The 15,223-nt window shown below is 36.9% G+C and overlaps 1 protein-coding gene across 5 annotated transcripts in view; it reads left to right on the forward strand.

Annotated features, from left to right (window-relative positions):
* The window catches only part of CFAP58 (cilia and flagella associated protein 58), a 116,981-nt gene that overhangs the window by 15,644 nt on the left and 86,114 nt on the right, over positions 1 to 15,223 (forward strand). For all 5 annotated transcript variants that reach the window (XR_013952887.1, XR_013952888.1, XR_013952889.1 and 2 more), the window contains exons 7-13: positions 978 to 1,137; positions 2,800 to 2,882; positions 4,054 to 4,245; positions 7,195 to 7,356; positions 9,888 to 10,034; positions 13,398 to 13,538; positions 13,916 to 14,139. Coding sequence is in view for 2 of the 5 variants with exons in the window: in XM_080597797.1 (XP_080453923.1) it covers positions 978 to 1,137; positions 2,800 to 2,882; positions 4,054 to 4,245; positions 7,195 to 7,356; positions 9,888 to 10,034; positions 13,398 to 13,538; positions 13,916 to 14,139 (1,109 nt within the window). In the remaining 3 variants the exon portion in view is untranslated. The remainder of the gene's footprint in view (positions 1 to 977; positions 1,138 to 2,799; positions 2,883 to 4,053; positions 4,246 to 7,194; positions 7,357 to 9,887; positions 10,035 to 13,397; positions 13,539 to 13,915; positions 14,140 to 15,223) is intronic.

Consider the following 15,223-nt stretch of genomic DNA (forward strand, 5'->3'; position numbering starts at 1 on the left):
TAAACTCATGCACACAAGCTTCTGGGGGAAAAAAAAAAAAAAAGATCCTGCATCCTGCACAGTTAGTAATTAAGCTAGTTGTTAAAGCTTCTAAGAACCCCAGTTGTGATCTAAGATGCTCTTTTTGTAATCACTATGCTAGCAGTTTAATCCTGCAGTGTACTGAGAGCCTCTAGCATGGTGTTGGGCAAGCTGAACTGTGAAAGTATTCCTAAACTTTTGAAGATTGTTGTCAGGAAGAACTGAGGAGATTCATATCCTCCCAGGGGATATTCAACTACCAAGATTCATCATCTTACAGAACCAATATCTGATGCTCTAAATGGAGCACTAGTCTGTGATGGCTGTAAAATCTAACAGTGCTACTGAAATTACATGGGGAAGTAATATTTAGTTCTTAAAAGAAAAGAAACAATTTTCTGTTGTGATAATGGGTTGCTGTTCCAGGTAGCTGGTACCTTAATTTTCATGCAGTGTTTTGATTGATTATTTCCTCTTCTGATTGTACAGAAAATGAGATGAACTCTGCATTGTGTTTTTCCTTTAAAGCCATGGAATATAAAAAGGATGGGGATAACAGATACCTGCTGTTAGGGACACGCCATTGAACCACACACTACAGATATCATTCTCATCACAGTCACTGTCCCTAATACTTCAAAGGAGATCACAGCTGCCCATGTTTAATTTGCAGGACTAATTGTGTAGTGCTCTATGAGGTCTGCAGCTGGAGATTCTTTATTGATCATCTTCAGCCCTAAAGCATAAGGTTTGATTATCATTTTCATTGCCCTACCTTTGTTTAAATTATTTTTCATATGGTTCAATTAGCTAATCATCTGCTGTTAGGTGATCCACAACACTTATACCTTTGCTTACCAGGGCACTGAATTTCATGGAATAAATATATACTAAATACAGAACTATTTTCTTTCTGTGGACACTTTCTCTTCCCCTTCCTTGTTGCTGTTTTATAGGCCAAAGAGGAGGAAGTGAATCAAATGCGCCTTGAAATTTCAAAGCTGAACAAATTAAGAGATGTTCTACAGGGTAAGCTGCGTGTTGCAGAGGAACAAAAAGTTGATGCAGAACATGAGAGAGAGACCCTAAAAAGTGAAATATCTGCACTAGAGAAAGGTAGGTGGCTAACTAATGAATGGATCTGTCTTCTTATTCGTGGTTTGTTCATTCAGGGTACATCTTCCTTTCAGGATCACTCTCTTTAGTGCTTGGTATGATACTGTACAAATGACAGTGGAATGTACTGCAGCCTTTTCTAAAACCTTTTAGGGTTACAGATTTTTGACAGTGTAGAATAGGTGGGGTGAAAATAAAAAGGACATAACCAAATTTTGTGGTGTACAAGTTTGTGCCATGTGACACAGAGTGTTGTCCCCAATGTACATGTATTGCTCCTGCTCTAACCTGTGAGAGAAACGATCTCAGACCATACTGAAACTAGACGTGGCTAGGACACTTTTTTCCTAATTGCTTTGAATCTGCTGAACTATTCATCATGGAAATGAATATGTGTAAGCGAGCTGATAAACTTAGTTCTGGTACTTCATGGATTCAGTTGTTCAGCGGGTATACTAAAGCTGTACAGGTACTGATAACAACTTGCTAGCAGATCTGGAATATTTTAAGAAAAAACTTTCAACATTTTTGTCAAATGGAAATTTTGGAAGAAAATTCCTTGGGTACGGTAACAGATTGTTTTTTTAAATGCAAATCAATTACAAAGTGAAATGTGTTTTGAAATAAAAATAGACACATTTTCAAAGTGATTTTCAGTAAAAAAAAAAATTTATGAAGATTTTTTTGGGTAAAGTAATATTATGAAGTTGTCAAAACATTTGAGGCAATAAGACCTCACCTTTTTTTTGGCAAAAAAACCCTTTACTAGACACCTCATCTAGTTCAAGTTAATACATACTACCATGAAGGTCTCTCCCTACTCTCCCTTGTTTCTGTCTTATGTCCTGAAGAGATCGAATGTATAAGATACGAATTCCTCTGTATGACTGTATTTATGGAAAATCATGTCTGTTTTCCATGTGTCTCTGCAAGGGTGGAAGAGCGTTCCCACAAACATCTTGCTTGTACTGCTTGAGGCCGTGCTTTGTACTAGAAAGGAGAGGGGAACTTAAAAAATCAGATCCATACTGGAATGACTGAGAATGGCTGCTAATAACATGTCCTCTTGCAATACTGGACGCATTTTAGCACTCCAATGTACTTCATTTCCTGAGCTGCAGTGTTAGCGTAGCTGTATATAATACTTTTTAAAATAAAATGCAAACAAAATATGGAATGGTTAATAACTTTTTGTTAGTATACACACAATGTTGATCTTGACCCATGGCAAGTAGTTTTAACTCCACTGAAGGCAATAGAATCTCACTGCTTTAAAGGAGAACTGGATTTCACATAAAGGGATTAGAATGAGACTGAATGCCCCGGTATTTGGAAGTGCTTCAATTTGCTCACTTTGAAGCTCCCTAAAAGCATTTGAGATTCACTGTGCTCCATGATTTCTGAAAGTTCAACTTCTTTGTGATATCTTGGTTCGAGCACACAAATATAATGAGTCCTTATACCATTAATTACTGTGCCTGAGTTCTTCTAAGTACTGAAATAAGTATTAACATCCTTAGCTGATACCTGAGGTTGCAAAACATGATCACAGCTAATTGAACTGTTCATGTAATGTTTAGTAAGTCCACGAAGTTGTTTCTGCATTTTTAACATCTGTTCAGTTTGAATCCAGGATTTATACTCTTTCCTCCTTTTCTCTAGAGTTGGAGGCTGCCAAAAAACAGGCAGAGATTGACAAGAAAGCTATAAATGAGCTTGTGAGGGAAAGGGATATGCTAAGTAAGGTGAGCTTGCATTGGTAATACTGATAAACAAACCTCATGGCTTGAGAATGAAATGTCTGTAGTTTAAACCCTCACACAGAAACAGAAATGTTGTAGAATAAATAACGTTGAGTCAAACATTCAGATTTCCTTAAGCAGATGCTTATGCTGCTTCTTTTCTGTGCATTGAAATAGTGCTAGTACCCATAAACACATTAAATATTTCTAAGCTTTAAAATATAAACTGTCAGGGAGTTAAGAAAAATGCTATATGCTTTCACCTTGCAAACCTGTTATTTGATATCTGAAGAGTTGATTACATCTGTGCTTTTAGACTCTGTAGCATATGAAGTTTAATATTAATATAGACAAATGAAGTCTGTGATAGTAGAAGAACAAACCAAAATTTTGACGCACCATGTAGCAGCTTGGAAGACTGTGTTAATACTAATCCTTGGTTTTTCAGCCCATTTCTCTTGCTGATCATTTTCCATCAGCCCATGGTTCTTGTACTGCAAGACAGCATCTCATGTTTATGGGCATTCTTGAAGTGTAATCTAGTAAATTCAATGCTAAAAGATGGCTTTAGCTGAGGTGCTTTTCTTGATATCTATTCACTGTCCTGTGTCTTGACTCAAGAGGCAGAGATTTTGCAGATACCAAACATTCGTTTTGAAGCAGGGAAAGAAATTTCAAAAGGGGACTATAAGGCTGATTTTGTAAAGATGAGATCTTGGTGTTTTCTGTTTAATCCCTATGCATAATTTGAAACCAAGCTTGGTTAATTCAATTTGAACTTGCTGTTCAGAAAAAGAGAAATAAGGGTATTTGTGTTTATTACTTATTTTAAATGCTACTGACATGCTTTACAATCTAAATGCCTTGAAGCTGGTATGGTTTTTCCAGTTGTTAATTATACAACTTGTAAACAATCCTATCCATTTTTTTTTTTAGTGCAGACATTAGTGTTTTAACTTCAAATAAGAAAAAGCACTATGTAGCAGCTTTGTTAGAATTTTTTATTTTTTATTTTTAAATCAGATATGTGGCTCAAGTATTTCTACTGAGCAAATTAGATAAGGGATAATAACATTAGCAAGTCCATAAACCACTTAGATAATGGGATATTTTTGCCACAGTGATGGCAGTGTTGCCTTTTACAGCTCAAGAGTCATTTTGTTTTCGCCCTCAGAAGGTGATCAAGGCTGCTGATGCCACTCAGAAGCAGATAAATTTGGTGAAGCTCCATGAACAGTCCAAGAGAAATTTAGAAGAAGAAATCCAAAATTATAAAAATGAAGCTCAGAAACAAAGGAAGATTATTTACCAGTTGGAGAAGGACAGAGATAATTTCATCAATGAAGTCAGTGAGCTCAAACAGAAGGTAGGAACAGCTTTTTGTGCAAGTGGTTCTTTGCTCTCTTACTCTCGAAACTGTAAAGATTATATATATACATTTCTTTACATGCCAATGGGCGGAAACAGATCCATAGTCTTCAGGCAGTTTACAAAGATTTCTTTTTGTCAGTGCCTATTGCCAACTATTGTGTTTCAGGCCTCTCTGAGGGAACCTCAGCCGTGGCTGTTTATTCAGTGAGAAACTTGGGTTATAGCTGTGTATTGCTCTTGTTCATCGATCATCTGGGAAATGAAACCAAGGCAGGAATTTGAACCCCAGCCTCTGACTTACACCTGAGTCCCACAATTGCAGCTCTTGTATGCAGCTGGAAATTACTCTTCGATTGTTCTATTTTATCTGCAAAGGACCTTATTTTGCCTACCACTGGTGTCCTCAAATTCTGTTGAGGCCAGTGAGAGCTGACGGTGCTTGACATCTTTGTAAGAGACTCAGCATTTTGAAGGATTAGTCCTAGTATGAGTAAAACATCGGAAGATGTTCAATCTTATCTACAAAACAGAGATTTTCCAGGAATAGCTGCAGAGAAACACTGCATAAAAGTTGTGCTGTCTGGTGCCCATTATTATGTATGGCTTTATTTCTGAAGGTATATTCAGGAACATGGTTGTAACATGTTCCATTAATTGCTGAAGATCACATTGAAGGGCCCTTGAAGAAGCTCATTGATTTACGGGGATTAGCTTTCAAGCTGTTTCAACTCACAAGTTATTTGCTATCTTCTCACCTTAAAATTATCCTTTACAACTAAGTGTGACCAGGGACTTTTAAATAGTGTTTTGAGTGATACATGCTCATTTGTCTGGATTGCCATTTGTCATTTCCTAGGAATAATATTCTGCGGAAGTGAAATTTGTCTTTGTTGCAAAGTCACAGTTTGCATCTTTTCCTTGTAGTGAATATCTAACAGTATAGCTGTCAGTTAAGAACAAGGCAAACAAGTAAGCATGGCACCACTACTGAGTTCTTGAGTAGGTTCATTGAGCTAAGCAGGTAACCGACAGCAACTGATAGTTAAGTATACAGGTGAAAAAGTGAGAGGGTACAGAAGAAAACTGTGAATATCTAATACTTTCTGCCCAGCTTTGGACCCTCTTTACCAAACACGAGAGGTGTAGTGTGCTAACAGCTCGATCGTACTTGAGGATGCTCGGTCTCTCACATGGCTGCTCTGTTGGGAAACATTGCATATATCTTTTCTGTATTTATAAGGGTGAATTATTTGAGTTTAATCATTTCTGAAAAAGCAGAGTCAGCATCTAGTCTATGAGCATGAAGTTGAAAAACTTAGTCCACGAGCATATTGCACTTACATTGCATCAAAACCAAGTAAAAGATTTACAAATGCAGTGACCTACTTTTGAGTCTTGCTCCAGCCTGTGATCACCATAGTGCAAACTGCACTTATTGATTTCTTCTCCCTGCTATTACTATTGGCAGGTTATTTTAACAGAAAAGGAAAAGGCAGGAGTAGGTTATAAACTGGGACTGTGTTTTTGTATTGCACTGTAAGCAGTTCCTGGGATCCTCAGCAGTCAGCTTCAAATGTGCTAGAATTGTATTTCTGCAGCTATAATAAAATTTTCTATATTTAGCTATCCCCTATCTCCAGAGTTGTTTGGAGGTATCTGAGAGAATAATCAATTAATTAAGCTCCTGCCCCATAGTTGGACCTCACAAGGCTTTACTGCTAAGCAAGGGACAACTTTGCCGACTGCAAACTTTGCAGTTATTGACTATCTGATGTAAACATTTTTATATTCTTCCTCTTTGACATTTGAACGTAAATCATAGCTCAAACTGCTACTTTCAGAAACAGAGTCTAGAGAACTGGCTATGAAATGAAGTTGTAATGGACTTCTCTCCTGGATTTTGTCCATGTGATTCCTCAGCTTTTTGTTTAATCTTTTGATCTTTTTCCTGGATTTAAGTGTGGCATTCTTCTCTCCTTCAGGCAATGAACTTGAAAAATGTTGTTCCTGACGTTCACTCCTCAGTTTCCTTTTTATTTCTTTTGTCTCCTTTTTACCCAACACTACAAGTTTTGGATTCCATTTGAATGATACTTGTTTGTGCTCCTTGGCTTTCAACTTTGTACAGCAGAAGGAAGATTCTTACTCTGAAAAAAAAAAAAAAGTATATATGTCTTGGGAAGCCCATCATAATGATTAGAAACTATCTATATTTTTGCTTCTTTAATGTAGTAATTCTTATATATTGTTATGGTGGTAACTGTTTAATGAAGGTGTCTATTGAATTTTGTATTTTCATTTATTGAAACTGTATGTGTTCATCTTCTCTCTACAGTTTATAGTCTACACTACTCCATTCTTTTTAGGGAATAATTATGTCTCCCCGTTCATGAAAAGAAGATAATGGTGATTACCTGCTTACTTAGGTCAAGTTTGTGATCAATAGTTTGTGATCAGGTGCTCATTTTAAAAAAAGTTGAATTCTTAGAAGCTAACTGGATTTCACACTGGTGGAGTATATGCAGACCTTCTTGGAAAATTATGTGTTTTTATTCATTTTATTGTACAGATTACATCTAAAACCATGTACAAAATCTAGCCTTGCTTTATAAACAACCTAAGCCTATTCTCAGTGAAAGCTGCTTATGTTGATTTTATTGAACCAGCTCAGTGGCAATATTTTCAGTAGATTAACAGATGTGCATATCTGTAAGTTTTAGTCTTGGAAAAAAGAACAAACAAACTTGGTATCAGACTGAAATAAATTGTTCTTCCACATAAGCAATCTAGAAAGGTTAAACTTGGAGTTCGACTGAAGTGATTTTAGCTACAACTTCTTATCACAGGTTTTTAAAGTTGTCACTGTAGATAAAAATGACAAACCCCATCCTAATAATCTTGTGATGATGGCTTAATTGTGTTCATTTCCTTCTTTCTGCTCCAGGTCCTCCAGCACCTGAAGGATATTGAAATACGGGAAATTCAGATCTGTGACTATGAGAAGAAAATAGAAGAGTCTGAGATTAAACTCAAACAGCAACAAAACCTCTGTGAAACTGTGAGAACAGAGAGGAACCTATACAGTAAAAATCTGGTTGAAGCTAAGGTAGAAGAATACTTTTTTTTTTCTTTGTGTTTCCTTCTTTGTTTTATTCTCTGATCTAATTTTAATTTGTTCAAAGGAAAGTTCACTTCTTTAAGTGGTCACTTGCAGAAGTGGTTTCTGAATTCCTCTGTGTTTTGGGTAAATCAGTGTTTTTGGTTCCTGAGAGTTTATCTGGACCGTATGTATTTAGACTGACAATAGGAATTCATGGTCATTACATGGCAATATCCCAGCTTAAAGCCATGCATAAAACCAAGGTGTAATGGAGCTATGGATTCATACAACTCTATCAGAGAAGAAACTTCTTCCTTTCCCTCTTGGCTGCACTTGATTCTATCCCTTTAGGAGTTGTCTGTGTGTATGAAAAATAGGGTATAATGGAAATAAGATTGCCTCCTTAACCCCGTATGCATATGCATGTTAGTATATATTGTGATTTTGAAAGCAGAGGGAATGCTTTCTCACCTGAAGGGGAATTGTCTGACAGAACTAAATGCTTCCACATCACTTGTTCCTTTCAGGGAGTGTCATTTTCCTCAGATAATGATTCTTTCCATTCTTATCTTTGCCTTGGGGATCTCACTAAGATACTAGAGGAAGAGAACAGATCACTTAAGAATACCCTGTCATTCTGATGTAAAGATTTAAAATACTACACAAATCCTATTTCGGTTGGCAGCAATTGGGACCTTGGATAGCTGTGATTTACAGCATTGGGTTATTTCAGGATTTTATACCATAAACATGTATAGTAGATTACAAATTTGTGCTCTGCTTTGCATAGGTAGATGTTTTGCTTGAGAAGCAGGTGGGAATGAACTGTCCAAGTTCCTATCCTACTGTATGCTTGATTTGATTAGGAATGAGCTATTTTGTCAAATAGGTAGAACGCTTTGCTTGTCCTCTGTCTGCTTCTTGTCAGTGGTAGTGGTGCTGGGGTTCTTGCTGCTTCCAAACAATCCCTCAGAAGAAATAAGAGTGAAAAAATGCAACACTATTATTTTTTTAAAATTATTTTTTATTATTATTATTATTTAATATACGGCATAGATTTGCTTACTTATAAAGAACTGGCAACTACATGCTTGGTTACAAATTGAAGCAGTGAACTCATCGATTTCTTCAGGGTTTGAATGTTTATATGGTGGCATACATAACGCTGTTCATCGTTCCAGTTGTTAGAGGCTGTTATTTAGACTTTGATAGGTTACTTGGCTCACCATCAAACTTTTTTTAGCAAGTCTTGTGTGAGAAGACGGCTGAGCCCAAAAGATCTTTTGGCCAAGGCAGTATTATGTGTGGCAGTGAAAAAACAGCCATTTGTAGTTCAGCAACAGGCCATCTAGCCATGAAAGGAAAAAGGCTGGTGAGGGTATTAAAAACTATGCTAAATTCTTCCTTTTGAAATAAAACAAATTTGCACGAGCTTGTTTAGATGAAACTAAAGGCCGTGGATTTTGTTTTTGAGGTCTGTCAGACTAGGAATCGGTACTTTCTCAGTACTGTTTTTGAAGACTGTTTTGACTCAAGACCTTACTTAACTGCATTAAGCATTTTAGGAAAGACAATGTCACTCATTTAGCAAGTAAATCCACACCGATGATGGAGAGTGCTGAAAGAAAACCTAAGCTTAAAATGATTTTATACTGAAACAGAATGTATTCACATGAAAGCTTGTGATGTCTTCTCTGTGAGGTGGTAGTCTCCAGCAGAGGACTAACAGCTTTTAAAGCTGCTTTTGCTGGATCCAGAAGAGCATATCTGTCCATGGATTGAATTTACTAGCTTCCATTGGTGTTGCAGCATGTGCCATCACCGCAGTCAGTGAAACAGTTTCTTTGTGTTGCACAGGCTGTCACCCTTGTGTTGGGAGTAGAAATATAGTGCCCTGACCTCTCTGCAGTGCTTTCAGGATTACTGCTCTGTGTCTTGAGCCTAAAATACATGCTAAATATTCCCATACCAGTGGCTTCCCTATTTCTGAGCACACTGTTTTCTCCTTGCACCTATGTATAAGCTAGCAAAAAAGCAAAATGGAGATAAGCATTTGCTATACTCCCTTAAAGACATACAGGTATCCTACTCATGGCCATATTCCTTTGCATAAAACCAGCTTTTTCCCAAACATTTATACCCAACTATACACAACCTTATTGAAAAACACTACTAGAAGCATGAAAAAAGATGGATAGAATCAGAATCTTGTTATTAATGTGGATTGAGTGCTAGTTCTTATTGTGTGTCCAGCACTTCAAATGAAATGGCTTCTTAGAGTCATTAGTGATCATTGTTGTTATCAATATGCCTTTTAAAGACCTTTTTACAGCAACGTCATGGTAGCATAAACCAAAATAATTGTCATATAATGAAACTTTTGTTCTATCACATTAAAAAGTAATGTCTAGTGGTATGTACAACACATCTCTCAAACATTGTGGTTACATTTCTCAAAACTGAAATAGGCTGAACACCCAAGCAGAAACTTACTATTTTTTGATCCCTTTTTGTGATCACACTTTCTGTACTTATAGAATGAGATAGCAGAAATGAAGAAGAGACTAAAAGCTATAACACATCAGGTGGATCAGCTGAAAGAGGAGATCACAGATAAAGAAGCAGCTCTTGTGAAAGCTCATCAAGAACATCAGCAAACAGAGAGGGAGAAAGAAACATTGAAGGTAAGAACCCTTACGCATAAACCTTATTACAAAGGATGGCTCCCGTGATTTCAGAGACTGCATCATGTTCCTGGTCTGTGGCAGTTGTCTTGCTGTATATTAAAAAAAATTCTGCAATTGAAGCACAAGATCTTGGCACCATTTAGAGGTACCAGTTATACAAATATTCCATGTACCTGACAAATTTCATTTCTGCTTATAACTATAGCTAGAAAGGTCCTGGAATGCCTGTTGGAAGCCTTACATCACTTGGTGACTATATGTTTTTACTAATAAGTTGCATTTTTGTTGCAGAAATGTGGATTTTGGGGATAGCCTGACTGTAGTAAACTTTTTAAAAGCGGACCCTTATAATTCAAGTTTTCCTTTCTTTAAACTGTTTTCTCCCTGCTGTTTTTAAGTGTGGACCCCATTATATTGCACTTCACATTCCTGAACTTGAAGCTCTGATACTTCTCAGCCCTGGCTGCAGCCCATTCTTAGATATGCTATTAAATTTGTGGTGGTATTGCAACACAATTTGCTGCTCTCTCAAAATATTTAAGGAGTTAGTGTCCACAGTAACTTATATTTCTCTTCACTAAGCAGTAATAAAACAAAAACCGCAAACAAACAACACCCCCCAAAACTCAGCTGTCCTCCACCACTTTCCACAATGTTTTCTTTCGGCAGTTTATTGCTGTGCTACAATGATTCCTTAGGTTTTCAGACCCTCTCAGCACATTATATTTATGACAAGATGCCAATAGAACTTTGTAAAAAAGTGATAAATTTATGTTCTTGTACCTGATCTGTCTCAGAGTTGTTCTATCAGTGATAGAGAAGTCAAATAGTATCTCATTTTCTATGTTCAGCTTTCTGCTTTAACTAGTCGCCAGTTCTGTCTCATCACCTCAGAATTGTCTGCTGTCCATGTGACAAACACAATTGCTACATGGTTTACCCACTCAATTATTCACTAGCAAGTCTATGGGCTGACATCACATTAGTGAATAGCTTCAGGGCATTGTGGTCTTCTACCTGCATGTCTCTGCTGAATACTGATGCATAGGAGAATTCAAAGAGGGCTCTGACTGACACAGGCACAAAAGAACCCAATTATTTGTGTAGCAAGCCAGCTTCAATTTGTCCTGTTTGTACTGATGTGAAGGAAGCAAGCTGTTCCCCAGAAATCAGTTTAAAGAATGCACTAAAGCATGGAGTAGTGAGATTCACAGGAACAAAATTATACAGACATTGGACTTACGCTTAGCTCAGCTGTCATAGAGGTCTTAAAAATGTGTAATCATGGTAAATGAAACGTGGGACACCTGATCCAAGCTCCCTTAAAGCCTGTACAATGCCATCTTTTGGTTTCAGTTGGCATTCCTACAGGCTTGCAGATCAGACTGTTTTGGCAAAACATACAAGTGTTGACAAATATGTATCTGAAAGCTGTAAGAAGTATGGCCCTCCAGGTTTGAGCTGGTGGATGCTAATGTATAGTTTTTACATGATCACGCTTGTCTTTTTTTTAATAATTTTCTAGAAATCTGAACGTGAAACTTTTTAATTACAGTTATTATTATTATTTTTTCAGCATTCTTTGTCCAGCCCCAGTTACACCTTTTCTAAAATCTGTATTTTCCTCCCACCTCTAGAACAAATACAAAACCCTGTTCACTTGCTGTAGTGTTTCAGAACCTAAACAGGAATTTAGTTTGAATTTGGTTTGAGATGTTGGCACAGGTCCCATATAAATTCATCTTTCTTGCTGACTGTTCTTCATTTTTTGCAGACTCTCTGAACCGACCTCAAATGAGCTGTGCTCATTTACAGCAGTTTCAGAACTGACACTTTTTCTGCTTGTACTTTGTTTATTCATTTCTTTTTCCTTTAACTAATGTGCACAGACCCTGATACTGTAGTCTTCAGCATATTTAATCTCAGTGAAAGTCCTATTAGTTTGTGGGGCCTGTGTGTGGCTTAAAGTATTTATGTTCTTTACTGTGCAAGGTAGTTCAGATTTATTTTAGCTTTGTGCATTCCAGTGAGGAGATTTGTTTATATGAATTGTTTGCTGCTAACATCTACTGCCACTCCTTGTTTACAACTCATATTTTTTGTGACATAAGGAGAACATAGAATGTTGATATATTAAAAAAATATTATCTAGCAGTGTGAAATGCATGAGCAGTTTTACATTTGTAGACAGCTTTTGCACACTCTTGATTGCATTTCAATATGAAGTGGCTTGCATTTTTGTTTGGTTGATGGATTCTGATGAACATCCAACACTAAGCAAGAGAGATGTGAGTGTTGCACATATGGGAAAATGAGAATTTTATTAAAGAAAATAAGAATTGAACAAGCTATTTTGTTATGACGATGGAACTGTTGTTTCTGTCTTAAATCAATGTTTTTGCAGGTGCAGCCTTCATCACAGCCTCATTCTTTCAGCGTTCAATGATGTTCTTTCTGAAAAGGCAGCTTGAACGTCATCATTATGAGGGTCAGAGCTGTGGCAAAGTCTTTTAGTGAAGGCTTGAAAGTTTTCAGATCTCTGAAAAGGGTCTGTAGTCAGCTGGTTCCAACTTTGGTATATGTAATTGCCTAGTAATCCTAGAAATTTCTAATAAACCAAGAAGACCTTATTACTTTTTCTCTACGTACATGTCTCGAATTACAGAGTTCATGATAGTAGGATATTGGTTAATTTCCAGTATTTATGTTAGTACGCAGCCACCGTAAAAATGCTTTACTTCTCTTTTGCTTAGGGGAGCCCTTCTTCTTCCCAGTATTTCTCATCTACACTTCCACTAAAAAATGCTAATGCTCTTTAATTTTGCTTTTCCATGCCCGATTGCCATCTTCTGCACCAGTTCTGTTATTCCAGTCTGAAGCCTGTCCCAGGTAGATGCTGATTTGTATTAGATAATATAGATAAATGCCCTTTCTAGCAGGGTGAGCTATCCTTTCTTATATCCCAGCCTTGCTTTGAAGTTATGTCTGCTAGGTTTTCATAACTGAATAACAATTCAGTTGGAAAAAAAAATCTTCAAATATTACCTATTTAAAAACAAACAAACAAAAAACAATTAAATGAAGTTCCTCTGAATTACAACTTGAACCATTATTATAGATAAAAATTCTTCTAAATATCTGTTGTGTATAACAATATTAAAATACTGTTTACAGCTTTTCTTTACAGGTCTTCATGCTTGCTTGTCTCGGTGATTTATTCTCAAAAACTAACAAAATATGTACCTCTCAGGAAATGAAATGAATGTATGAGATTCTATTCAAATACTAACTCTTAATCTCAGATATATAATGGAAAGTTGTTACTAAGCACAGTTTACCTATATTCTTTGACTCCACCAGGCTGAACTTCTTAAGATGAAAAAACAGGCTCTGGAGACCAAGCACTTTATAGAAAATCAGGAGGCAGAAGAGAGAAAACTCCTAAAAATTATTGCTGAGGCTGATGCTGAGAGGCTGAAGCAGAAGAAGGAATATGAGCGGGTAGGAATCTCGCATTTGGCTTTTCAAACACACTTCGTTCTGTTCCCTTAGTTGTCCAATGCATTTTTTAAGATCAAGATCCTCAGCTACTGTAAAAGCGGTACTACTAAAGCTTTATAGTGCCACTGAAATAAAAATGTTAAGATACAGAAATGAGTGTAGTTTACATCATACTACATTAATACATTGTAGTTTACATTATTCAGGAGTCTGAACCCTTATTGCAGAAGCTACTAGGCTTTGCTATTGTTTTTTTCACTAATAACAGTGAAACCTCTTAATGCAAGTGATTTTCGCTGATGAAAATGTAGCCACAATGCTTTAGGATTGTACTGAGGAACTTTAATTGAGATTATTGCTTTGCTCTGAGTCCTTAGGTTATCAACGAGAGAGATATCCTAGGGTCCCAGCTTGTTCGGCGCAATGATGAGGTGGCTCTGCTCTATGAGAAGATCAAAATCCAGCAGTCCATCTTAAACAAGGGTGAGGCCCAATACCGACAGAGAATGGAAGACATCCGGCTTCTCAAGCTAGAGATCAAAAAACTTCGGCGTGAGAAAGGAATACTTGGCAAAAGTGTGGCTAATGTGGAGGAGCTCAGGTAGAAAAACTGGTTGAATACATTTCCATAGTGACTGCATTCATGATTCTGTGTTTGAGACAGAAAATCTCTTTTATGTATGGCAAAGATTTGTTTCAACAAACATTATACCTTGGAGAACGGGATTATTTGGTTTGACCTCAAACACAGTGGGTTAAATTCACAAAGCGACTAATCAGTGATGAAGAAAATTAAAGCATAAGATGGAGGAAAGGAGGAAAAAAGACGTCTTTCCCAAAGCTGAAATAGCTTCCACATTTCACCTTGTATTGTGAATTACTGCCTACAGAATAAACTTGACAGACAGCAGCAGAAAAGGTGTTCATAGTTCAGTGAGCTACTTAGTGGTACCTAGGGCCCAAATTAGTGGAACTGCTTTTTATTAGGCAATCCACAGTGGATGGGGAACACTTGACATATTTATAACAAACCCCTACACATTTTCAGAGCTCTTTCCTCCCAGATTTATATGTAGACTTGCTCTGAAAGAAAGATTTAGTTAAATTTTCATTGAAGGTTGTGTTTCTTTAAAACAGAAGTTTAATAGCCCCAGTCTGATTTATCTCCCCCTACTCTGGCTTAATGCTTCCCTTCCTTTTTTAACCCTCCCAAACTTGAGGTGTATTCTTTGCTGTCAGGAAACTATTATGATTTTTCTATAGAATTGGTCATGGTTTGTAAGGAGAGAGAGCTATGTTTTCAGCAGATAACCATTATACTATTCTATGTAGCTATCACAGTTTTGGGTGAGATCTTTAGCTTAACTATATCAGTGTAACTCCATGGCTTTTACTGGAGCAAATTAACTTCAGTCTGTGGTTAGTCCCATTGACTCCAGTTTAATTATGCCAGTTTGATTTGGTGTAAGATAAAAAAAAGAAGTGGGCACAAAACACTAACAACTGCAGTTTCCATTGACTTTCTGCAGACAGGGATAGGATTTGAATTTGCTGCCCAAATGCATTCAGCTGAAAGCCTATTACTGTATTGAAACTCCGTAAAGGTATTGAAGTATAGTGCAATGCATGCTGTGATGGTTGGATCAGTTCTTGGATGGAGAGGTGGATCAATCACATATTTTAAT

This window comes from Anser brachyrhynchus (assembly GCF_964034855.1).
Source record: "Anser brachyrhynchus genome assembly, chromosome: 6".
NCBI lineage: Eukaryota > Metazoa > Chordata > Aves > Anseriformes > Anatidae > Anser > Anser brachyrhynchus.